Source organism: Schistocerca cancellata, chromosome 6 (assembly GCF_023864275.1).
Source record: "Schistocerca cancellata isolate TAMUIC-IGC-003103 chromosome 6, iqSchCanc2.1, whole genome shotgun sequence".
Classification (NCBI taxonomy): Eukaryota; Metazoa; Arthropoda; class Insecta; order Orthoptera; family Acrididae; genus Schistocerca; species Schistocerca cancellata.
The window spans coordinates 607,307,005-607,334,384 of NC_064631.1; the positions used below are offsets into that span (position 1 = coordinate 607,307,005).

Sequence of the window (27,380 nt, forward strand, 5' to 3'; positions counted from 1 at the left end):
TGGGGGAGCTAATCTTGCAAAGCCTGAGTTAAGAGTGCTGGTCAATGTACTTTTCAACCATTTCTTTGAAAAACAATGTGAAAGTAACTGAAGTGTCATAGTGTAGAAGGCAGAAAAACCTCAATATAGGTAAATGAGATGCTGAGTCATAGACAGGCACAACAAGAAGACTGCTATACATTTAAGCTTTTGGCCAAAAAGCCTTTTCCAGAAATAGAAAACACACACACTCGGATTTTGATCTTGACATTTTTGGTGCATTTTTGTACTTTCTAGTCCTTTGATCCCTATGGTAACCCAGTTCAATCAATACATTATAAACAAGATAATCATGCTAAGAGAACTGGCAGTCTGAGAGGGTTCTTGAATACTATTCTGATACACTGATTCATATGGAAAACTGGCTCTCAGTAGCACTGGAAACTATAGATATATTTGTTTCATTGATAAAGCAGTGTAATTCTGATGATGGGCTTGTTTGACACTTTAGCAGTGACTTCACAAGTACCCTAACAAAAGAAACCACCTCAGCTTAAGGTGGGCACCTCTGCTGGGTGCTCATTTAGTTTACCCAGTTATTAGCAGAGTGATTCTGTTCTATTAAACAGAATGGTGGCAATGCTGACTATGGCAACTGCAAGCAGACTCTTATGTCTTTGCTTTGTGCTGAATGATGATAAACAATCATCACAGAAAGTTTCTGGAGGAGCCATAGGGCGCAGAAAAGCGATTTTAAAAGCAGAATCTAAGATATTATGATGCTATCAGATGAAGTTCTTTGTCACATGTAATAAAAAAAAAAAATAGCCCCCCCCCCCCCCCCCACACACACACACACACACACACACACACGACCACTGTCGTCCACTGTCGTCTTAGGGTGCTTAGGGTAAATTGCAGTGGGCAGCTATCTCTACTAGAATGAGTAGAAGGGGTACAGCAGGGCCATGGGATGGTCACAGTTTGGTGGCATACACTCATGCGGACAGACAGCCTGTTACTGGACATGTCCACACAAAATGCTGCATAGATGTTGGAGCCAAGTCTGTGGCTCACAATACTGCTTTCACAGGTGACCATGTCTTTGATGAGGTATGAAATGTCTCTGTAAGGAATGAAGCACATGGTAGTGGGTGGACCTGTGGGACAGGTAGGCATGACCACTACCAAACTTTCAGTCCACATGAATGGACATCGTCAACCTGTGGCCAAGAGATACCTGGACCACCCAACTGCTGGGAATGCTGTGCAACAGGGTGTGCTTGATTTCAATGACTGTTTCACAGCCCATGTCATATGAATCCTTTCCAACCAACACACATTCTGTTCTCCAATACACCAGTAGCTTTGTCTGATAGCTTAATAACATACAAGGGACAATTTAAATAAGCCTGTCTCAGGTTCAACACGATCTCTCTGTCTCTATGTGGTGATTAGCAATTTATCCTCATCCATATTATTGTTAAACAACAAAGTATAGGGACATTGCAAGGGGTGTAAATGGTAATGTATGTGTCCCATGCCAAGACCGACAGATAAAATTCTGCAAGAATACATGTCACACAATAAATACATATACAAATGGACAAACATATATACAAAGTACAATTTTGTTTGGATCCTATATAACTGCCTATACAAGTGCCCAGCAGCATTCAGCCTCATAAATGCTTACTAAAGATATTGACACTCCATAAAAGCATACCTGAGCAGAGCACCACTTTCATATAAATTTATTCTTTCATTATGCAGTCCTGACACATATGTTATGTATTCACATGCCACATCTCTTGTGGTTTCAAATTTGTGCAAGCCGATTATGAATTCAAAATAAAGTTCAAAATATTTTGTGTTTACAGAACAACAGTGTCACTATTGTGACTGACTCATATTCACAGTTCAGTTCTCTGGTTTATAACACGTCCTTTGCCTTGAGTGCGCACACCCATGTCTTTATGTTACCATGGTAGACAAGTATGAGAAATACCACAGTTTGATCTTAGTTTACTTCAACAATGGTAAAATAAACTTACATTATATGAGCTAAATCACTGTTTAATTAAACAGTAATAAAATAAACTTTCACTGCATCATTCTGTTGCCACGTACAAACGTTACCCAACAAAATGACCCACTCAAGCATTACACAGTGCAGTTGCATCAGATTCCAGTCAGCTGCTTATTCAATTGCAAATTATCTCACATACAACAACCTCATTGTGGGATTATGCTGCTAGCTCGGAATCTGGGTCATTTTCTTGCATGGACTGCAAATTTTGCTCACCTACCTCACTGTTTATTTTTTTATTACTACTGCTCTTTTGGATACATGACAACACAACTTATCACAGTGTTAGCTAAAGCAATAATGAAGCATTAGACATGAGCTCACAATTGTAAAACAGCAATTGAATGGTACAAGACAATGTTACTTGTGGTTGGCGCAACTTATACACAGGTACATCTCCTCAAGGGATAATCCTGAGCCATCACTAGGGACAAACCATATTTATTCAAATTCAAGCCAACCTTTTCTTATTATTTTCATGGTTAAAAAATGCACCTAAGGCTTCGATTCATGGGCAAAGCCTTAGAAAGTTCCGAAAAATGCTGCTAGAAGCTGCTGTAAGTTGCTATTTAACCACAGAAGCTGTTGTACTACTGCTTTGACTATTGAATGATGATTATTTTTTACCATGGGGGAAATTAAAATTTAATATTGTTCATTTTTGAACTTTGCAGTTTTTCAAATATTCACAGCAATAAAAATAAATCTCTTTACATTCACATCATCAAATTGACATTTTTACGTAACCTGTAGCAGTTGGTAAGCATGGTAAGTAGAGTTTTACATTTCGAAAGCTCCAGCTCCATTTGGAAGCTGTCGGCACACATCGATGTACATTGAGCCACTTTCCAATGCTGTCAATAACCACAATGTAACAATAAGAAGTATTTAACTGCCTCAATTTAATTTCATATTCATGATTACAAGTAAGTTCCCATTCCAACTTGAGCATCCTTATACATGAGCTTTTCTAAAACCTTGTGACTTCAATGGGAGATTTCTACCACAGCAGATGATAAATATGAATCATATGTTATTCGCGCTGCATACAATGGGTGAAACTTTCCTGCTGCACGATATCCCATCCCCTACAATAATTTCATTTGTGTTTCTTCCACAGACCCCTAGACTAATGATAGAGTGCTCACTACCATGTTTGCAGATAGTACATGCAGATTTCACCCTTCGATTCAGTCTAGTTTAGTAGTCTTGTGAAGTGTCAGGTTTTAGTCTACCACAATGAAGCATTTTCACTATGTCGCAAAGTTGGGGAAAAAAAAAAAAAAAAAAAAAAAAAAAAAAAAAAAAAAAAAAAAGCGATTTTTCTTGCTGAGAAAATGTCAAATTGTGCTGTAGGTCAGTGATACAGATTCAATGAGAATAATGTGAGACAGTGAAGACAGCAAAAGGAACAATTTTTAGCTTGTTCCAGCAATAGTAAAGCATTTTCTTGGCCAAAACATGCCTAGTATACAACAAAAGTGCTGATCTGTGAGTGCAGAAATTATCTAATTTAAAGCACATTAAGTTGCTCAACAGCAGAAAATCACAAATTTCAAAGGCAGCCGCCACTGGGCTGCTCATTTCATGAAATGTTGGGGATTTTTTCTTCATAGATGCACTTCAATTGCATAACTGCAATCTGTTGAATTTCGGCATTTAATAATCAGGCGATGCACCAAAAATAATTATCTTTATGGTTAAATAGGTAATGTGAACCAAACTCCGGTGTATTTTGATATGCCAACAGATTGCACAGAAAAAGGCAAGAAAGATGAGAAGATACTGTCTGCAAATAGTGAGTGGCAGTCCACGTCCATCGTGCTTGCTTGTACAGTTATGGCCATAAACTGCCACCACTCACAGTTTTTAAATTCAAGACATTATGTACGTTTGAGGTTTTTCCAAATGGGTTATTATGTATGATAATACAAGTGGCTGGTTCACAGAAGATTTGGTTTTAGAGTCTTGAACTTGTATGGCAGTGCTGTCCTAGTGCACTGCTAGGCTGGCTAGATTCATACATACATTGTACTACTCTACCTCAAAAGAAAAGGAGTAAAGGATAGAACAGATGTGGCTGTAATTCCAGGCAGGATGATGTCAATTTTACAGCCATTACATGTTTGTACATGGTCGAAGTAGAGAGGATATAAAATGTAGACTGGCAATAGCAAGGAAAGCGTTTCTGAAGAAGAGAAATTTGTTAACATCGAGTATAGATTTAAGTGTCAGGAAACCTTTTCTCAAAGTAATTTTATGGAGTGTAGCCACGCATGGAAGTGAAACGTGGACGATAAATAGTATAGACAAGAAGAGAATAGAAGCTTTCAAAATGTGGTACTACAGAAGAATGCTGAAGATTAGATGGGTAGATCACATAACTAATGAGGAGGTATTGAATAGAATTGAGGAGAAGAGAAATTTGTGGCACAACTTGACTAGAAGAAGGGATCGGTTGTTAGGACATCTTCTGAGACATCAAGGGGTCACCAATTTAGTACTGGAGGGCATTGTGGACGGTAAAAATCATAGAGAGAGACCAACAGATGAATACACGAAGCAGCTTCAGAAGGATGTAGGTTGCAGTAGGTACTGGGAGATGAAGAAGCTTGCACAGGATAGAGTAGCATGGAGAGCTGCATCAAACCAGTCTCTGGACTGAAGACCACAACAACAACAACAACAACAACAACAATGACGACAACATGTTTGTATAAACAAACTATTTAAGGACAAGCTTAAAAATATTTACACGCAATGGCTAACAAAAGAAGGTAGGCAATTAATGCCTACAGGACCTGTTAAGTGTGCAATCTTGTGGATTGACCATTCTCGGAAATGTATCCTGAATAAAACTGTCCAACATGCATTTAAAAAATGCTGTGTTTCTAATGCGCTTGATGGCACACACGACAATGCTCTCTATGAAGAAGTACTGACAGGAAATCAAGTGGTGATGAGTCAGAACCATCTGAGTAATTATTAAAAACAGAACCTACATGATTATGATAGTTCAATAAAATTTCTGTTTTGTACTGTCATTTTTCATTTTTAAGTAATTTTCTTTGTAACAGTATCCACCCAGCTGATGAGCCGATGCTACTGTGAATGAGAAGACATGGTGTGTGTTTCTTACGTGCATGTTTATGTAATACTTATTTAAGTCTTTTTGTTCCGTTATGTATTGTCATGTTGTATACTAGTTTGTCACAATATTGGGGTTTCTCTGTAACGAGGCTTGCCTGTGACACCATCCTTCACAGCCCACCTGTATGTTGTTCCTAATTATGCTGCATTTATTCTAGGCAGTCATGCCCTAATTTGTTTTTCAAACAACAGTGACAGATGTAGAAGACGGCCGAGGAGAAAGATTTTCTTCAGTGATGACAATACTTATTGTTCATATTTTGCCCAGATCACTTGTGCTGAAAATGATTCTGTGTGGAGAAATTATGTTGTTTAGCATGTTAAGGAAGTAATTTAATAAAGTATCTTGTCTAACCTCTATCAGAGATGATATAAATCAGTGTCTTGAAAACATTGATTGCCCTTCACCAGATTTACAGTATATCCTTGATATCAAGTGGCATAGCCTGTCAAGCCGAAATGTAATTTTCTTGGATGAAAACATCATATTTCACTGAAAGAAAAAAATATTTTGGATGACATTCATGTGATATGGAAAGACTGACATACGACTCTAACACGAGTTGTGGTACAGTCTGTAAAAGTGTTAGTGGTCCCAGATGCCCTAGTTCCACTCAGAATATTTTGATAGATACTGTGAATTGTCATTGCTATGAGTGTTTATGTTGTGACAATAATTTTAAATGCCCACCTGGCTAAATTTAACGCAATGCAAATTACTACAAATAAGTATGACTCCCAACGTATCTCTGACTGGTGGAGCCACTTTATACTCTATCCATAATATAATGAGCCTTATATTATATAATTATATAATGAGCCATATCTGTTTCAATTTTTAAGTGTGGCTTGAAAGGAGGGTATTCCCCCCCCCCCCTCTTCCCCTCCTCCTCCCACTCCCAAGCATCATTTTTGGAGTGTGTCTTGGATTCGAGGTCAGCTTATATTTGGGTAAATACAATAACAGACACGATCATCTCAGTTCTATCTCTGGAGTGTCACATTTTATTCAAGTAACATTCTAAAGTAGCTCTGCAATCTCTTATTCTAGAGTAATTTATTTTTTTCTCATTATTATTACTGAACCATCTCCTTTATTACTCTGAAGGTGCCTGTTTTCTGTTTATCTTCAGATCACGTAGAACTTAAGAAATCTATTGGGCCATTTTCTCAAATCAGTTTTTAATTATTTTTGTTATTACCACAGTTATGTAACACATAATAATTTAAGGCACAATGGGTAACTACTCATCATATAGTTGACATGATGAGTAGTCAACAGGCACATTACTAAGATTGAAAATATATGAGAGTTTTCAGACAATGTCTTTGTCTGGAGCTAATGTATATAGATGTCTGTCTGGCAACAGATTAACTCTGTTGTTCTGTCAAGTTTGATGTTTCTAGTCATCTGCTGTATATTCTCCCACTTCTGAAACGTGCAGAAATATGACGTTAAGTGTACAGCTGTTCTCCCTTGACAAGGAGCCCAGGGCAACTTACTTATTTAATCATTAAATGGTTATTCTTCTTCCCTCTCAGTTTTTATGGTGAATCCGGGTTGTTGTGGATTTCTTTGTTGCCACTTGCTACATATAATTTCTTGCTATGTGTTTAGTTACTTTCTACACTGACTATCAACAGCCACCTCTGCAAGAACTGAGGGACTTTAGATACTGAAAGTCCACAATTCTGTCACCTACTGCATGCCTATCTGCTAAGAAACCATGCATTATTTCCCAGCTGCTGCTATTTATAGGTAATAAATCCCTGTGCCAAAACAATTTTGACATTATCATCTAGTTAACAGTGACAGCTGTTTCTTTTTAATCTTCACTCACCACACAAACAAAGAGCATCTTTCAGGTGCTTAATTCTTCTTTCTTAAATCTGACATGTATAAGCAAGTTTCCTACACAATTCAGAGGTTTATACATAGCTGTCAGTCTTGAATGTAACGTGAATGTTCATTTAGACAGAGAGGGAAAACTGCAAAACAAAATTTTGACAAACCACTGATCTCTGCGTCCCAGGGGCTTCCGATTCAGGCTGCTCTTCTGGTACCGAGGGTCCCGGCTGATGAGCAGTGGGTGGTTGGTCAGGTGACACATGAGACTGGGCACTGAAGAACGATGACTTCTTCCTTGGCAGTGCTGATGAACTCTCCTCTGAAGGTTTTATACTAAGAGCCATGTCAGCTGCTTGCTCAACATCAGTTTTCATTGCAGCTGACAATATCTGTAAAAAGTTCAATTATTAGAAGCATAGTCATGTGTGTGTACACACACACACACACACACACACACACACACACACACACACACACACACACACACACAAATTGTAAATATAATGTGAGACCACCATTCACTACACTGAGGCACTCAAAGGGGTTATCAACTTTTTCACTGATAAATTTTTCCTCTTGAGATGTAACTGTTCCAGTAAGTAGCTAATGAACTGTCTGAACCGACACATGCTCAACTATTTTATCTCCCCTTAGCACATAATTTAAATATTGCTTTTCTGATGTACTGGGTGAACTAAGGAAGTAGTTTTATGTCAAAGAATAATTATCATTAAGTAACTGAAGTATCACAATATAACTTAAGATGTGACAGAATATTTTTCACATTGTATGTAATTTAAAATACTGTAATAATACTACAGTGGAGTTCTGAACTTACAGTCTCCAATTTCACATTTTTTGTGATTCTACACCATAAATTTGTAGACCCTGCATAAACCCATAAGATCAATGCTAAAAATCTCTGATTTTACATGTCATCCTAGTAAGGTTTACCTCAATTCTAAGTTCTTACTCGACATCTTGCTCGACTTCGTCCCATTTTCTTCTTACTGACATTTGATAATACTGAACGAGTTGAAGTTGCACAAAAGACAGATGGTGTGAACAGGGGTAGTGGCAGCAGTAAGGGAATACTTTAGGCAATTGTAGAGAAGGGAGATGTGAGAGAGGAAATTATGATGTAATCCATGATCTGTGTTGTCAACATCACTCGCAACATTTAGCTTCACTGTGCAATTATGATACAACTATTGCTAGGTTGCAACAGTAATGGAAAAATGAGACAGTCAAAGTGAAGTGTTTGGACCAAGCCAATATGTGATGAAGGGGTCCAGCCACCACCTTTTCTTGTGCCACTAATAACTCAGTTCCATCTTTTTGCCTGTATTTCCAATGTATTAGATTCAGCAACAATACCAATCCTCAACCTTTTAAATTCAAAAACTGAATCTTGAAGAGTAGCTCAGCCATAATCGAGGAAACGTCGCCTATTTCCGACTCGTGAACTCTTATTGGTTGGCGACTTCTTAAGCCACCCAATGGTCAGTGCAGCCAACTCACCACACTAACACACGTAACATGTGCTCACCTACTGGATGTGTGGAGAGGGGAAGTGGCCCTTCAATGTCAGGAATGTAGGTAGGGGTGAAAGCATTTTGTGTAGTGCTGAAAATATACTTTTCACACCGATAATGTGTTATGACAGAGATGTCACATGGAAATAGAACAAGGGTTTACCAATAGCACATTTTAAAGAATTCTGTGTTCAAATCTGACATGATACAGTTGCAAGAACTACAAACACTATTCACATATATATTTTGCATCACACGCAAACACCAAACACTGTAGATTATAAAGATTGGCAGCAGTTATAGAGGGCATATACAGAAAACTGTAGCACCTGAGATTCCTTCAAATTTACATTTTACACATTGTACAGAAATTTACTGAGATGACTTCTAATAAGCTTGTAACATCAATTGGGGAAGAAAACTCATTTTTTCCACTTCTCTTTCTCTCATCAAGCCTAAAATAACACTTTACCAATGGCGAGCCTATGAAGTGCGGCTCGTAAGAAAGGCATTAAAAATAACAGCAATGGTGACAAAATTTGTCATTAAGCAAATGTCTGCATTTATGCTTGTGGTTTAATGCTGCTGTGAAGTTTTTGGTTTAAGTCAACACTTTCATAAATTTTTGCTCTTTTCTGGGTGACCACAAAGGATGTTCTCTCAAAAATGCTTCCTTTGAACGTATAACTTGTGGCCGTAGCATGTCAGAAAATAGCTTGATTACCTTGTACCCAAAAACCAATTTCACTTTTTTGATGAGTTTTTACTTGCTGTTACACATCTGTGATTTTTTAAGAACTATTGAAATCCATTATCACAAATTATTGTATAAACATTGTATTGTACATTTAATTTCCTTCAGTTAGATAGATGCCACTGTCATCCTTGGGTAATAACACCCAACTGCAACTGTGTCTGAGGTTAGCAAGAATCTAGCTGGAGTAGGCAGTGGTGGGTATGGATTAGGTGTGAGGCAGATTGGTGGAGTAATATCAGAGTAGAGGTGGGGGAGGTGCTAGTGTCGCCTGTGGGCAGATGCAGGGATGGTGGAGACAGGAGAGGGCTGCTAGGTTCAGCATCAGGAGGTATTAGTTGGAGGAGTTTGGAACAGGACTTGCATATAGGATTAATGCAGGGATATGAGCCATGAGGTAAGGGGTTGGGAGCAGGGCTGGAGCAGGAATGGACACGGATATTGCATACATTGGGTGGGCGGAAGAATACCATTGTGGGAGAGGTGTGTAGGATAGTGAGGAGGATGTTTGTCATTTCAAGGCATGATGAGTGGTAGTTGAAACACTAGCCTGTGGGCAGATGCAGGGATGGTGGAGACAGGAGAGGGCTGCTAGGTTCAGCATCAGGAGGTATTAGTTGGAGGAGTTTGGAACAGGACTTGCATATAGGATTAATGCAGGGATATGAGCCATGAGGTAAGGGGTTGGGAGCAGGGCTGGAGCAGGAATGGACACGGATATTGCATACATCGGGTGGGCGGAAGAATACCATTGTGGGAGAGGTGTGTAGGATAGTGAGGAGGATGTTTGTCATTTCAAGGCATGATGAGTGGTAGTTGAAACACTAGCAGATTCCTGGGTCATACTGGATCATAAGAAGAGAGTTATTTTGAGACCAAACAACATGCATATGGGAATGATAGGTGACTGGAGAGAGAAGTCATGGGAAATCTGTTTCTGGACAATGTTTGGATGGTAACTTTGATCTGCGAAGGCCTCTGTGTGAACCATGAAATATTTGGAGAGGGACTGTTCATCACTTCAGATGTGATGACCGTGGGTGGCTAGGCTATATGAAAGGAACCTCTTAGTGTAGAAGGGGTGGCAACTGTTAAAAGTATTGGTGGTTGATAGGTTTGATATAGACGGGTTCACTGATGAAGCCATCCTTGAGGTGGAAGTTGACATTGAGTAAGATGGCTTGTTAAGCTGAGGAGGACCACTTGAAGCGAAAGGGGGAGAAGGAGTTGAGGTTCTATACATCTCAGGGGCAGTTTCAGTAAGGCCTTAGTGTCCATAGATGACACTGGCCATGTGTGTGTGAACTGTGCATGTATGTATGTGTGTGTTTTCTACTTCTGATAAAGGACATAGACCAAAGGTTGAACATTTCTAGCGGTCTTTCATTGTGTTAGTCTACAACTCAATGCCTTCTCTATGTAGGGAGTAGCAATCTATCCTTGCCACATTACTGTTATTCCATAATAAGTTTTTAAGTGTTACAAGAAAAATAAAATAACATCAAAATTACAATGACTGTAAAATAAGACTAGGTTTCATCGCTAAAGTATTGTTTCATAAAAAGTTATCGCGATATTCAAGGTGAAAGATAAAACTAAATAACTTGTAATGCAAAATTAATTGCAGTAAGTTTAATAATAATAATAAGTTTTGATTTGATTGTTATGAAATTCTAAATGTATGTGTGGCAGAGTCACTACCCCCCCCCCCCCCCCCAATTAATGAATTGTGGCCTTTGTACAGACGGAATGGCTTTCATGTCTCAACGCTGTAGACAGCCACCAACCATATCAGAGAACTAACTGTGTAGAGACAAGACAAATATATGGTTCCTGAACAAGGATACGAGCCTTTTCACTGGTTAAGGCAGCTAAAGTCTGGATGATTGACTGATCTTTTCTTTTAACATCAGCCAACATGGCCTTGCTTGTTGGTACTGAGAATGGATGGAATTGAGGGAAACTATAGCCATTATATTTCCTGAGGATGTGCAGCTCTATTGTAGGCCTAAAAGATTTCATCATCTTCTCAGGTAAAATATCTCTGGATTAGAACTACCATGAAGGATGTCCTCACCTCCAAACACAAAGCTTGCATTTGACAAATCAAAGCATGGACTGTTAGATCTGTTAACTGGGAAAGTAGGTTAAAGAGAGCTCTCTGAGACTGCAGATGTGTGTGCTAGTTGCGCTTGCCTGAGTGTATGTGTGCGTGTGTGTATGTGTGTCTATTGCTGACAAAGGCCTTAATGGCCGAAAGCTATGTTTGTGTGAATCTTATTATTGTGCCTATCGCGGCTCAGCATCTCCACTATACGGTGAGTAGCAACTTTCCTTCTCTCGTATTGTTATATTCCATCCTAGATTTTCCATTGTTTGATTTTAATCTGCTTCCTCAGTATTTTCTGAATTTTGTTATTAAACCATCATGGGTCTTTTCCATCCTTAATCCACTACTCAAAACATACTTTTCCAGAGCCTGATGAACGATCACTTAATACCAGGGGTAGTTAATCTTTTTTATCTACTGATGACCTTTGTTTCTTTGTCAATATTAAGATTTTCTATCACAGTAGGCTACACAGTAGGGAAGAAACTTTATGAAATTTATGGAGCTTTGTTAAAGTATATAATAACAACTAGTTACGAAGTACTTTGCCAAAATTTTACGAAAACCAATCAACAGTTTTTTTCAAACACCTACCGACCACAGCCCACCATAAAAGCTGCAATGCCAACTAGTGGGGAATTGGAACTACATTAACTCCACTGCTCTAAACTTTGCCCACAGTATCTCTAAGTCAATCATAATGTAGCTCAATGATGCCCATTCATTGTGTATGCAGGATGATAACACCTGCTTATCTGCTCTTTCCAACCTAAAACCTCTCCCAGCCTTCTTAATGGATTTATTAATTGCCTTGTCTTTAAATGTCAAGAATAGGGATGAATGACAAATGACCTGATGCTAGATTGGTTGAAGGTTTTTGGAACAAATTACCAGGCTCTTTGCTCAACACAAGGAAAATTTTGGTGCTGGATTCTTTTAAGGGATGCCTAACCTAGGAAGTTAAAGATGTTATATCAATGAACAATGAAGATCTGGTATCAACTCCTAGTGGTATGACACTATGAAAACATTACAACCACTAATCCCTGTCTCATAAACTCTGTTGATTGATACGGTCAGACTTGTTTCTAATTACAGGATCAAAAATATTTCCATTGTGTGTGTTCTGTCCAACTAACTGCTCAACACTATTGAGCATAGACTTTCTTTGAATGATCCTACAACTGTTACAGTGGAATCACATCACTGGTAAAAAATGTGATGACTACCATGATTTCACCAGGCCTCTTAGTTGCATCCAGATCCTTTGTACGCAGACTCAATTTCAACCTATACAGGACAATATTTTTGCCAACTGTAATTAACACATACCTTCCTACAGCATCTGATCTATCTTTCTGATATATGTTCCATGCCTTATTGAATATTTTGGAGATTTTTACTTCAGGTTTCACCCAGCTCTCACTTCTGAATACAATCTGAGTATGACAGAGTTCCTGGAGGACGGTAATGCTTCAGCAATTTACTGTCAAAATTCTGACATTTGGAGTGTCTTTACCTGGCATGCTATCTACTTTCACTTGCTGGCTTGCTAGTTAGAGGTAGGAAATTGCAAAGGGTATGATTCCAGCACCCAGTCAGCATCTCAGGCAGACTGCAGCTTTGTGCAGTGATTGATTGATATGTGGCATCAAAGTGAGTTAGGGCTTCTTGAGAAGCCATCAGCATTATCAGCATTATCATCATTATCACCACCACCACCACCACCACCACCACCACCACTGTCGTCGTCTCATTCATATGGGCACAGAATGTTATCACTAACTGCTCAACTTCTGGGCTTGACACAGGATGAAAAGGAACAGTGGTCACATGCTTTTCACCATCCCCTTGACATACAAACAGAACTCTGCCAATTTAAACTGTGGGCTACTGTCTGATACTTTGGTGTGCAGAACGCCATTTAAAGGCAAAGACTGTCATTCTTCCAGAATGAGATTTTCACTCTGCAGCAGAATGTGTGCCGATATGAAACTTCTTGGCAGATTAAAACAGTGTGCCTGAACTCGGGACCTTTGCCTTTTACGGCCAAGTGCTCTACCAACTGAGGTACCCAAGCACAACTCACGATCCGTCCTCACAGCTTCAGTTCTGCCAGTACTGGTCTCCTACTTTCCAAACTTCACAGAAGCTCTTCTGTGAACCTTGCAGAACTAGCACTCCTGGAAGAATGGATAGTGCAGAGACATGGCTTAGCCACAGCCTGGTGGATGTTTCCAGAATGAGATTTTCACTCTGCAGCAGAGTACCATATTTACTCGAATCTAAGCCACATCTGAAAAATGAGACTCGAACTCAAGGAAAAAAAAAAAAATTTCCCGAATCTAAGCCACACCTGAAATTTGAGACTCAAAATTCAAGGGGAGAGAAAAGTTTTAGACTGCACTTCCATATTAAAACAAAGTTGGTCCATTGTAACATGAGACACAATTGGGGTCGAATGGATGAAGATACAGCTACAGTAGTTTGGTTCGAGTCGTAAGCTCAAGAGTTAAGCTTTACCAAGTAACCATTGCTATGTGGCAGGCACTCCGTCCGTATTTATACAGGTACCATTCCTTTTTCACTTGCTTCATCTGGTTTGAATCGATTGCTTATTTTGCTTTGATCTGATAAGTGCCGTTCTCTTTGTTTAGGTGTTTACGTCACTCTTGGCTGAAAATGCATTATTGTAGTGTGTCATGCACTGTTTGTCGCATTGTGATAATGAGTGTTTACGACCTGTCGCCGATCGCGGCATGGCTTGCTTTTGTGCGCGCTGCCATGTCTTACATTAAAAAAAAAAAAAAAAAAAAGAGAGAGGAATTGTCTCATAAGCGAAACAATGGCAAGAGACTGCTATTTGCTGTTACTTACACTGCTGTTTTCTTTGATAATGACCAATAAGAATCAAATAATAGACTGCGTATGATAGAAGATGTTCTGAACGAGAGTTTAGCGAAAATTTTTCTCCATTTGAAAATCTTTGCACACGCCTATTTAGTACACTACATTCTGCACAGAAATTAGATTCATCTTAGATTTAAAAATCTAGTCAGTTGCCATACTTCATTTCTGACTGTATCACTATTCAGCAAAAGAATAATATGAATATAAACATGACATGATACGTATATTCTTCCGCATTTGCTGTTGTCTCACTCTAGTTTCGTAGTTCATTTGGCAGACAGGATTTAAATGAGATAGCAGCAAACACGAAAGAATACATGGCATAATGTTTACATTCTTCTACCTTTTCTTTTAATTTATTTACTGACGCAGAGGTTTCGGTGCCAGTATTTATCTTTGTGCCTGCTAAGCATGCCTGTGTAGCGCTACATATATTCTATGGCAGAAGTTAGTTGTGGCGGCACCTACCAACATTTTTCAGAACTTCCGCTTACCTTGCACTCGATTCTAAGCTGCAGGCAGTTTTTTGGATTACAAAAACCCGGAAAAAAAGTGCGGCTTATATTCGAGTAAATACGGTAGGAGACGAGGTACTGGCAGAATTGAAGCTGTGAGGATGAGTTGTGAGTCGTGCTTGGGTAGCTCAGTTGGTAGAGCACTTGCCTGCGAAAGGCAAAGGTCCTGAGTCCGAGTCGTGGTCTGGAACACAGTTTTAATTTGCCAGGAAGTTTCATTGTCATTCTTGCCAGGATCATAACAGATGATGATGTTGACTACATCTGAGTGACACATTGAATCAGAGATAGTATGCATGACAAGTAACCATATATTTCCTTGAACAGGCCTGCAAAGTTGCCAAAGTTGATATATATGCAGCCTGTAATGGAACTGACAAATAGACCTCATTTTGTTATATTATACACTAATTAAAGGAACTGACAAAAAGACCTCTTTTTGTTATATTATAGACTAAGTCTATAAGTCTTTTCTGAAAGTATTTGTATGGAGTGTAGCCATGTATGGAAGTGAAACATGGACGGTAAATAGTTTGGACAAGAAGAGAATAGAAGCTTTCGAAATGTGGTGCTACAGAAGAATGCTGAAGATTAGATGGGTGGATCACATAACTAATGAGGAAGTATTGAATAGGATTGGGGAGAAGAGGAGTTTGTGGCACAACTTGACTAGAAGAAGGGATCGGTTGTTAGGACATGTTCTGAGGCATCAAGGGATGACCAATTTAGTATTGGAGGGCAGCATGGAGGGTAAAAATCATAGGGGGAGACCAAGAGATGAATACACTAAGCAGATTCAGAAGGATGTAGGTTGCAGTAGGTACTGGGAGATGAAGAAGCTTGCACAGGATAGAGTAGATGGAGAGCTGCATCAAACCATTCTCAGGACTGAAGACCACAACAACAACAACAACAACAACAACAACAGACTAACTAAAGTTGTGTTAAAAATCTTTCGCTTAATATGATATTAGGATAGGTGTTATGATCAGTAATCGATATGGAAATTGTACATTCCTTGTCACTTTGCCTGTGATCTTTGGTGAGCAACGGGTTTTTGGTCACTTGAGTTCTGGTCAAGGTCGAGTGTAGCCATTTTCAAGTTCTGGCAATAAACGTGTTTTTTTTAAACAAGCTATGGAATCCTGCATCAGGATTTGGTTAGTCCAGTGATAATCAAAAACATGCACCTTTTCTTGCACCCAGAGCAGCAAAGGAATCATCGCCTAGACAGCGTGACCACATGGACAATGGGTACTCAGCAGTATCAACAAAGGAGACATCATCGCCAGCTCTACTAAGTAAATTATAGCCATTAGCCGCACCATAACGGTGTCCTTACAGAGATAACTTTTACAATGTAGTAGAGAGGTTCCATGATAAGTCCCATAGGCTGTCAGGAGTTGAACTCAGGGTGAAACATCACACTTGGTCAAACTGATTTCATGTGCCTCTTTGGCAGGCCATGATTACACTTTCAATTATGGCATAAATGCCTTGCCAATATACAGGGTACCTCATCAATGCCTTCATCTTCAGCATCTCTCAGAATGGCTCACATAATAGCTTGGACAGGTGAGGTCAAAGCATAGTCAGGATCACAACCTGACAGCAAAACCCTTCTGTGGCTAGCAGAAGTACCCATAATGAACATTTTCTGTGGTTCATCTAAAAATGAGTCTGAAGTTCTGGTTCTTAATCTTTGAGCAGGTGCTCTGGCCAACAAAAATGCACATTATGCATGAGTTTGCACATCACTAGGTCATGATCTGTAAACTTAATGACATCCCAGGCCTTCATGCCACATGGGTCTAGCCATGGCCATGCTCCGAGAATATGTTGGCCACAGTACAATAATATGCTGAATTCCTGTAAACAACATGGGCTTTTAATTCCATCAACTTTGGCCCATCAAATGCCTTCCATAGTGTAATTTAGCATTATTTCACAAGTTCTACACTTAATTTTGCTAACTCTGCAGTTCTGTATGTACAAAAAACAGAATCTTTACTAACTAAACTAAATTTGCCTATACGTGAGCGAAAATAGTGTATTGTAAACACAGCAGTATGACAAAGCTTTTAAAGCATAAAAAGGAGTTCTTTCCCTGTATACAAACAATGTACTATGCAAGGACATTGCAATAAACCCCCAAACCATTATCCTCAACTCAAGGTTACTATCATACAATTGACTATTCTGTAAAACCTGTGCACACAACCACCCAATGCTGCCCTCTCCAGGCCCATCACTGGTCACTCTCACAAGATCAAAGACAGAGCAACTTATGGAACTACGCAGGTTGTTTAAACTAAGTCATGTCCACCACACTGCTATTTATATGAGCCTGTACACCCGATGACCACTAAACCGGCTAAGCACATGAATGGGCATGGATGGGAACTGTCTGCCTGGGGGACAACCATCCCAGTTGCTAAATATGCTCTACAGCATGACTAGGACATGCGTGCTATGCTGCACCAAAATGGCTGTTTGTATCCTCTCTGTCAATACTAGTTTCCCTGAATTGCAGAGATGGCAACTTGCCCCATTACATATACTTGCATCCCAACACACTCCTGGAGTTAATGTCTGCTAACACATGACCCTCTTTTTCATGATACCTTTTGTATTATTATATCACATTTTTCATTTTTATTATTTCTATATTTATCTTTATTTATTTTCTGCTTTGGATTTCTTTAAAATTTTTATTGAACTGTTCATTTGCTTTTCCCCTAGTTAATCTCTACTTCTCAATTTCTCTTTGTCTCTGAGCTGAAGCTGACACAGTGCTATCTCTGACCTACTCTGACGTCCTCAGCTACCATTTTGTCTACCACAATCCCTACTACAGGTGGTTCCCTCTCATCCTGGGGTATCAATGACCTGCCCTTCCATTTCAGCCTTCCCTAACCTACCCCTTTCTCGTCTGTGAGAAGAGAACTATGAGTTCTGAAAGCTAGGATAGTGTGTCATTTTTACTTTTATGTCTGTCCATGACCAAAAACAGAAAAAGTAGGAAAACTGATTCACAAAAAGTGGCTAGAATTAACACTCAAAAACATGAACTACCATTACACACACTAAAATCTCTATCACCATATGCTTTTCAAGTCGATAGTATGCTTTGCAGACAGTACACACGCACATGATCTCGATCTCTTGACTACCATCACAACTGTTATGTGTGGTACTATGACTGTCGGGGACTTTCAAGATCCCATCACTGGAAGCAGTATGTGTGGTGCTCAGAAAATATGCAACAGACACAGAGGTGCAACAGACAGGTTGAAGATGGGTAACATGACAAGGTGGCAGAAATCACAAGTGAGTTCACACAAACCCCACAGCAAGCAAAATCTTGGAAAATGAATATGTGGCAAAAGGAGTCAGATGCAGCAATAATGCACATGGCATACACAACTGATTGTCCAACATCTGGGAGTGGCTGGGAATGAGGCATGTTACCTCTAGTAAGGGCACAGTCCAATTCCTGAGTGACCACAGGTACTATACTGTCCATTTTTACAAATGGTTCAAATGGCTCTAAGCACTATGGGACTTAACATCTGCGGTAATCAGTCCCCTAAACTTGTTCTTGTTGTGGTCTTCAATCCAGAGACTGGTTTGATGCAGCTCTCCATGCTACACTATCCTGTGCAATCTTCTTCATCTCCCAGTACCTACTGCAACCTACATCCTTCTGAATCTGCTTAGTGTATTCATCTCTTGGTCTCCCTCTACGATATTTACCCTCCACGCTGCCCTCCAATACTAAATTTGTGATTCCTTGATGCCTCAGAACATGTTCTACCAACCGACCCCTTCTTCTAGTCAAGTTGTGCCACAAACTCCTCTTCTCCCCAATCCTATTCAGTACCTCCTCATTAGTTATGTGATCTACCCATCTAATCTTCAGCATTATTCTGTAGCACCACATTTTGAAAGCTTCTATTCCCTTCTTGTCCAAACTAGTTATCGTCCATGTTTCACTTCCATACATGGCTACACTCCATACATATACTTCCAGAAACGACTTCCTGACACTTAAATCTATACTCGATGTTAACAAATTTCTCTTCTTCAGAAACGCTTTCCTTGCTATTGCCAGTCTACATTTTATATCCTCTCTACTTCGACCATCATCAGTTATTTTTCTTCCCAAATAGCAACACTCATTTACTACTTAAAGCATCTCATTTCCTAATCTAATTCCCTCAGCATCACCCGATTTAATTTGACTACATTCAATTATCCTCATTTTGCTTTTGTTGATGTTCATCTTATATCCTCCTTTCAAGACACTGTCTATTCCATTCAGCTGCTCTTGCAGATCCTTTGCTGTCCCTGACAGAATTACAATGTCATCGGCAAACCTCAAAGCTTTTATTTTTTCTCCATGGATTTTAATTCCTACTCCAAATTTTTCTTTTCTTTCCCTTACTGCTTGCTCAATATACAGATTGAATAACATCGGGGATAGGCTACAACCCTGTCTCACTCCCTTCCCAACCACTGCTTCCCTTTCATGCCCCTCGATTCTTATAACTGCCAGTTTCTGTACAAATTGTAAATAGCCTTCCGCTCCATGTATTTGACCTCAGCCACCTTCAGAATTTGAAAGACAGTATTCCAGTCATCATTGTCAAAAGCTTTCTCTAAGTCTACAAATGCTAGAATCGTAGGTTTGCTTTTCCTTAATCTATTTTCTAAGATAAGTCGTAGGGTCAGTGTTGCTTCACGTGTTCCAAAATCTCTACGAAATCCAAACTGATCTTCCCCGAGGTCGGCTTCTACCAGTTTTTCCATTTGTCTGTAAGGAATTCGTGTTAGTATTTTGCAGCCATGGCTTATTAAACTGACAGTTAGGTAATTTTCATATCTGTCAACACCTGCTTTCTTTGGGATTGGAATTATTGTACTCTTCTTAGAGTCTGAGGGTATTTCACCTGTCTCATACATCTTGTTCACCAGATGGTAGAGTTTTGTCAGGACTGACTCTCCCAAGGCTACCAGTAGTTCTAATAGAATGTTGTCTACTCCCAGGGCCTTTTTACGACTTAGGTCTTTCAGTGCTCTGTCAAACTCTTCACGCACTATCATATCTCCCATTTCATCTTCATCTACATCCTCTTCCATTTCCATAATACTGTCCTCAAGAACCTCCCCCTTGTATAGACCTTCTGTATACTCCTTCCACCTTCCTGCTTTCCCTTCTTTGCTTAGAACTGGGTTTCCATCTGAGCTCTAGATATTCATGCAAGTGGTTCTCTTTTCTCCAAAGGTCTCTCTAATTTTCCCGTAGGTAGACTTAGAACTACTTACACCTAACTAACCTAAGAACATCCCACACCTCCATGCCCGAGGCAGGATTCGAACCTGTGACCGTAGCAGCAGCGCAGTTCCGGACCAAAGTGCCTAGAACCACTTGGCCACAGCAGCCAGCCCATTTTTACAGTATGAACCTCGATCACAAGCCTGACTCGACATGCAGATAATACAGGTCTTCACACAAAATGCTCTTTGACAGTCAAATCTTGAACTATGAAAGACAGCTGTATATGACACACAAAGATTCATACGTACCACAAGGAAAATACAACAAAATTATCTGCTGGCGTCCCACCCTCCTCCAAATATTTTTTTTGGGGTTGGGGCGTGGAGAGGGGGGAGAGGGGGGATGGGTGAGGGGGGTGGGGGGAGATCGGTAAGCCGTGTTGACCAAAACGATATGCAACTATCTCCACATTATCAATTTGGGCTCTAGGTGTGCACTACAAGCAACATTAAAAACCACTTAGAACTGTCATCCACACCTGCAATGGAACCTGGATCAGTGATGTTGGGTGTCCACCGCCAACTGCAGGATTTGTGTGACACCTGATGATTATCGCAGAGGAGTGTGCAGCGGCCAGATTACAGTACTTGTCTCAGGCATGCACCTAAAGTTCAGGAGAGCGAGAAGGAGGGCTGCACTATGGTTGTGCTGGCTGAAGTGGCAATCTTCAAATGGTAAAAATGGTCTCTTAAATCTAGAAAGACAACCAGTCTAAGGGAAGAACACCCCAACTAAAAATCACTTGATTTTTGAGGTTGGTAGCTGAATTGATGGGTCTGCAGCCCATCACTAATTTTAAAAAATATGTGGAATGTTCAAACTCAAAGAGACCAAGAAAAATGGCAAAGGGCAGAGATGCTGTACAAATAGGACATAAAGCTAGAGGAGGAGTATCCATAGCAACTATAAAAAAGTTAAAAAAAAATTTTTAAAAATTATAAAATCCTGGGACCACATTAAATACAGTCTTGCAAATGGATATCAGTGTGAGAAATCATTATTTGGTAATCACAGCAGTATATGTCCCCAACTGATGATGGGTAAGACAATTTGTTGATTTTACAACTTTGGAAAGGATGGAAATCAGAATGTGTTTCTAATTGGTGATCTAAATAGCAGAATGGATTCAAAATTAAATGATACAGTAGTAGAACATTACAGAAACTTCCTTGTGCTTACTAATGGTGAAAGACAAATTTATTTATGTGAATAACACAAATTAACAATTGTTAACCTTCCGATAGGTGCACGTATGTGTCAGATACACAGCGACAATGTTCGTTATCTTTTCTTGGAAAGCGGGAGGGACAGATTAATAACTTCTTTTTGTCTGACAGACAGCATAGTAGGGGGTCAAAATTTTTACGAATAGCTCCCAGTCCCCTAATGAGGACCTGTATACTGTTGCTAATATCAATACTACATTATCTAGCTGAAGTTCACATGCACAAACCTCAAAGTGCTGATCAACACAAAATTTGCTTACTTCTACAGTTTTGTATTTATGCCCTTGTTTTTATGAAAATGGCAGCTTCTCCTTTATCCATCATAGATCTACAAGTGTAAGATGCTAAATTATACCCATTTATACTGACACTATCCATCCCCACAGTTATATGGTGTTCAGACAGACAGAATATATCAATCACATTCTTATTTTTGAGATCATCTAAACACACTGATAGCTCATATACTTTATTTTTTATTCCCCTGATATTTTGATGAAGTAAGCTGATACTGCTCTTAGCTTTCCCACTATTTACTGCACATGAAGTTTCTTATATTCTACTTATCTTGATTGTTGGCTGTCTGGACTTTGGCTCTAACCTAAGAAACTTGTCTGCCTGGACCCTGTAACCACAGGGAGGCAACACTTGTTTCACATGTGCCAAAAAAAGTATATCCAGCCTTCATAATGATGGAAAATTCGATGAAGTAACAGGTGATCTCTAGAAACCAGAAATTATAACTTTTTACAATCACACAAAAGGAGACATTGACACTGTCAACAAACTTTGTGGGCCTTTCAGCATTGTGAGAAACACAAAGCAATGGCCTCCAGTGGTGAAACACCAGCAATAATCTCAAGAGGACAAAATACCTCAGACATCTTTCAAACCAGCTTGTGCAGGAACATGTAAAAAGGAGAAGTACTAAAGTAACTTGAGACCTCTGTACACAAGTTCTAAATGTGCTGCACACAGATGATGAACACCAACAGCTACATGGAAGAGGAGAAGAAGATCAACCTCAGGAGCCTCTGAAGAAAAGATGTCGACCACACTTAGTTAGCAAGAAAATGAGAATCACTCCATTTTAAATGTGAAATATGTGGACAGTTTATTTGTTTACAGCATTCAAGAAATGTTTGCAATGATTGTATTTCAGCTTTTAAATAATCACCCGTTTCAAATGTGAGGTATATGAATGGTATATTTTGTTTACATCATTCAAGAAATGTTTGCATTGAATGTATTTCAACTTCTAAATAACTTTAGTATATTGAGAAATCAAAATTTCAAGCACAATCTTGTATAAATTTGACATTCGAACATGGAAAGTAAGTATCAGTACCTCGAGAAGCTTTGGGAAGAAAATGTGTGTTTTGAAACATAGCTTTATTTTTAAATAATTTTTTTTACCTTGCTTTTGTTTGTATAACCCATGAATAATACCTAATATTACTTTTATGATAAAAATGTAATGTTTTAAAAAGAAAAAGTTTATTAACAACAAGTGGTATCTGCAAGATACGCGCGACTGCCCTTGTCCGACTAGAAGGCGCGTCTATCAGAAGGCTATTTACACCAACGTATTCACAACTGTACATGAATGCAACAAACAAATAACTTAAAATCAATCGTTGATTGCGCACTGCAAAACATAAGAACAAAAGTAACTTACAGATAAAGTATCACTGCCAAGTAACATGCCCAATGAAACTTAGAACATACATAGAAAGAACTGCAACAATATTAAGAGAAGGTAACTGAAAGAAATGTGCAACGAGATTAACAAAAATGACACTTTAGTCAAATACAATAATTACACTAAGGTTACTGCAATTCTTGATGGTCCCTTGAACATTACAAAATATGGGACTTGGTTCTAAATAGGCAAATAGGGTGCATGATCACCATGGATTGCAAAAGCAGAACTGTGACGTGCTCCCACGCTGGCCAAGATGTTGATAAGAAGTCCTAGTGGTGAAGTGTTCCATTGCTTCACCAGGGCGGTTGACAACTGGTGGATGGTTGCTGGTGCATGTGGTTGGGACACAGTATATCTTCCCAAAGCATGCCACACATACTCAGGTACTGTCTCTGGCTGAGCCAGATGCAGCTGCCTGCCCTGTTTCAGAGGATGATTCTCAGCCTTCAAGGTCCGGGCAATCGCAGAGAGTGGGCTTATTGGTAGTTGGGAGCTCCAATGTTAGGAACGTAATGGGGCCCCTTAGGGATATGGCGGCTAAGGAGGGGAAGGAGGGGAAGAAATCCAGTGTGCACTCCGTGTGCATTCTGGGTGGAGTCATTCCTGATGTGGAAAGGGTCCTTCCGGATGCCATGAAGAGCACAGGGTGCAGCCAGCTGCAGGTGGTGGTGACGTGTGTCGCTTTGGATCTGAGGAAATTCTCTCTGGATTCCAGCGGCTATCTGACTTGGTGAAGGTTGCCAGTCTTGCTTACGAGATGAAGGCAGAGCTCACCATCTGCAGCATCGTTGACAGAACCGACTGCGGACCTTTGGTGCAGAGCCGGGTGGAGGGTCTGAATCAGAGGCTCAGACGGTTTTGTGACCGTGCTGGCTGCAGATTCCTTGACTTGCGCCATAGGGTGGTGGGGTTTCGGGTTCCGTTGAATAGATCAGGAGTTCACTACATTCAGCTGGTGGCTACACGGGTGGCAGAGGCTGTGTGGCGTGGACTGGGCGGTTTTTTAGGTTAGAAGGCCTCGGGAAAGTATGGGGTGGGCTGCAATCTCAAAGGGTGCATGGCAAATACAGGACGTGCTTGGATCAAGGAACAGTCGGAATTGTAGTTGTAAATTATTGTAGTTGTGCTGGGAAAGTCCCTGAGCTTCAAGCACTAACAGAAAGCACAGAAGCTGAAATCGTTATAGGTACAGAAAGCTGGCTAAAGCCTGAAATAAGTTCTGCAGAAATTTTTACGAAGTCTCAGGCGGTGTTCAGGAAAGATAGATTAGGCAGAATTGGTGGTGGAGTGTTTGTGTCTGTCAGTAGTGGTTTATCTTGTAGTGAAGTCGAAGTAGATACTCCGTGCAAATTGGTATGGGTGGAGGTTATACTTAACAGCCGAACTAAGTTAATAATTGGCTCCTTCTACAGACCCCCAGACTACGATGATATAGTTGCTGAACAGTTCAGAGAAAATTTGAGTTTCGTAACAAATAAATACCCCACTCATATGGTTATAGTTGTTGGGGTCTTCAACCTTCCCTCGATATGTTGGCAAAAATACTTATTCAAAACCGCTGGTAGGCAGAAAACATCTACCGAGATTGTCCTAAATGCTTTCTCCGAAAACTATTTCAAGCAGTTAGTCCACGAACCCACGCAAATTGTAAATGGTTGTGAAAACATACTTGATCTCTTAGCCACAAACAATCCAGAGCTAATAGAGAGCATCATGACTGATACAGTGACTAGTGATCACAAGGTCATCGTAGCTAGGCTGAATACCGTTTCTTCCAAATCCACCAGAAACAAACTCAAAATAATTTTATTTAAAAAAGCAGATAAAGTGTCACTAGAAGCCTTCCTAAGAGACAATCTCCATTCCTTCCAAACTGACTATGCAAATGTAGGCGAGATGTGGCTCAATTTCAAAGATATAGTAGCAACAGCAATTGAGAGATTCATACCTCATAAATTGGTAAGAGATGGAACTGATCCCCCATGGTACACAAAACAGGTCCGAACGCTGTTGCAGAGGCAACGGAAAAAGCATGCGAAGTTCAGAAGAACGCGAAATCCCAAAGATTGGCTAAAATTTACAGACACACAAAATTTGGCACGGTCTTCAATGCGAGATGCCTATAATAGGTTCCACAACAAAACATTGTCTCAAAATTTGGTAGAAAATCCGAAGAAATTCTTGTCATATGTAAAGTACACAAGTGGCAAGACGCAGTCAATACCTTCGCTGCACAGTGCCGATGGTAGTGTTACTGACGACTGTACCGCTAAAGCGGAGTTATTGAACGCAGTTTTCCGAAATTCCTTCACCAGGGAAGACGAATGGAATATTCCAGAATTTGAAACATGAACAGCTGCTAGCATGAGTTTCTTAAAAGTAGATACCTTAGGGGTTGCGAAGCAACTCAAATCGCTTGATACGGGCAAGTCTTCAGGTCAAGATTGTATACCGATTAGGTTCCTTTCAGATAGCTCCCTACTAAGCAATCATATACAACTGCTCGCTCACCGATAGATCTGTACCTACAGATTGGAAAATTGTGCAGGTCGCACCAGTGTTTAAGAAGGGTAGTAGGAGTAATCCATCGAACTACAGACCTATATCATTGACGTCGGTTTGCAGTAGGGTTTTGGAGCATATACTGTATTCAAACATTATGAATCACCTTGAAGGGAACGATATATTGATATGTAATCAGCATGGTTTCAGAAAACATCGTTCTTGTGCAACGCAGCTAGCTCTTTATTCGCACGAAGTAATGGCCGCTATCGACAGGGGATCTCAAGTTGATTCCGTATTTCTAGATTTCCGGAAAGCGTTCCTCACAAGCGACTTCTAATCAAGCTGCGGGCCTATGGGCTATCGTGTCAGTTGTGTGACTGGATTCGTGATTTCCTGCCAGGAAGGTCGCAGTTCGTAGTAATAGACGGCAAATCATCGAGTAACACTGAAGTGATATCAGGTGTTCCCCAGAGAAGCGTCCTGGGACCTCTGTTGTTCCTGATCTAAATAAATGACCTGGGTGACAATCTGAGCAGTTCTCTTAGGTTGTTCACAGATAATGCTGTAATTTACCGCCTACTAAGGTCATCCGAAGACCAGTATCAGTTGCAAAGCGATTTAGAAAAGATTGCTGTATGGTGTGGCAGGTGGCAGTTGATGCTAAATAACGAAAAGTGTGAGGTGATCCACATGAGTTCCAAAAGAAATCCATTGGTATTTGATTACTCAATAAATAGTACAATTCTCAAGGCTGTCAATTCAACTAAGTACCTGGGTGTTAAAATTACGAACAACTTCAGTTGGAAGGACAACATAGATAATATTGTGGGGAAGGCAAGCCAAAGGTTGCGTTTCATTGGCAGGACACTTAGAAGATGCAACAAGTCCACTAAAGAGACAGCTTACACTACACTCATACGTCCTCTGTTAGAATATTGCTGCGCGGTGTCGGATCCTTACCAGGTGGGATTGACGGAGGACATCGAAAGGGTGCAAAAAAGGGCAGCTCGTTTTGTATTATCATGTAATAGGAGAGAGAGTGTGGCAGATATGACACGCGAGTTGGGATGGAAGTCATTAAAGCAAAGACGTTTTTCGTCGCGGCGAGATCTATTTACGAAATTTCAGTCACCAACTTTCTCTTCCGAATGCGAAACTATTTTGTTGAGCCCAACCTACATAGGTAGGAATGATCATCAAAATAAAATAAGAGAAATCAGAGCTCGAACAGAAAGGTTTAGGTGTTCGTTTTTCCCGCGCGCTGTTTGGGAGTGGAATGGTAGAGAGATAGTAAGATTGTGGTTCGATGAACCCTCTGCCAAGCACTTAAATGTGAACTGCAGAGTAATCATGTAGATGTAGATGTACTTGGAAGGATTTAAGTCGGGAACAGCAGCCCAGTCCAGTAGCCGAATATCATCTCATTCGAACAAAGCTGTTTGATGTGGTTGTGCATCACCACCAACTGTGGAAAGACACAGTCATGGAAGGAACACAGTGATACAATAATGTTCAGTCGCAAGTGTACAGTGTTCAAAGATTGGGAGGTGAATATTCCCATGCAGCAGTATGTCTCCCCATGCCATAACACCTGGATCACCAAAATAATCATGTTGCAAAATGTTACTGGGTGCATTACACATTTCCACTTCTTGCTATATGAGGGAACAGGGAGTATTGTGGAACATGATACTTTCAGTGGCCCAGGTGTT

General features: G+C 40.0%; 1 protein-coding gene across 1 annotated transcript in view; it reads right to left on the bottom strand.

The window, feature by feature from the left end:
- The window catches only part of LOC126088449 (piezo-type mechanosensitive ion channel component), a 724,612-nt gene that overhangs the window by 220,567 nt on the left and 476,665 nt on the right, over positions 1 to 27,380 (bottom strand). The window contains exon 30 of the mRNA XM_049906591.1: positions 7,232 to 7,456. Within this exon, the coding sequence (XP_049762548.1) occupies positions 7,232 to 7,456 (225 nt within the window). The remainder of the gene's footprint in view (positions 1 to 7,231; positions 7,457 to 27,380) is intronic.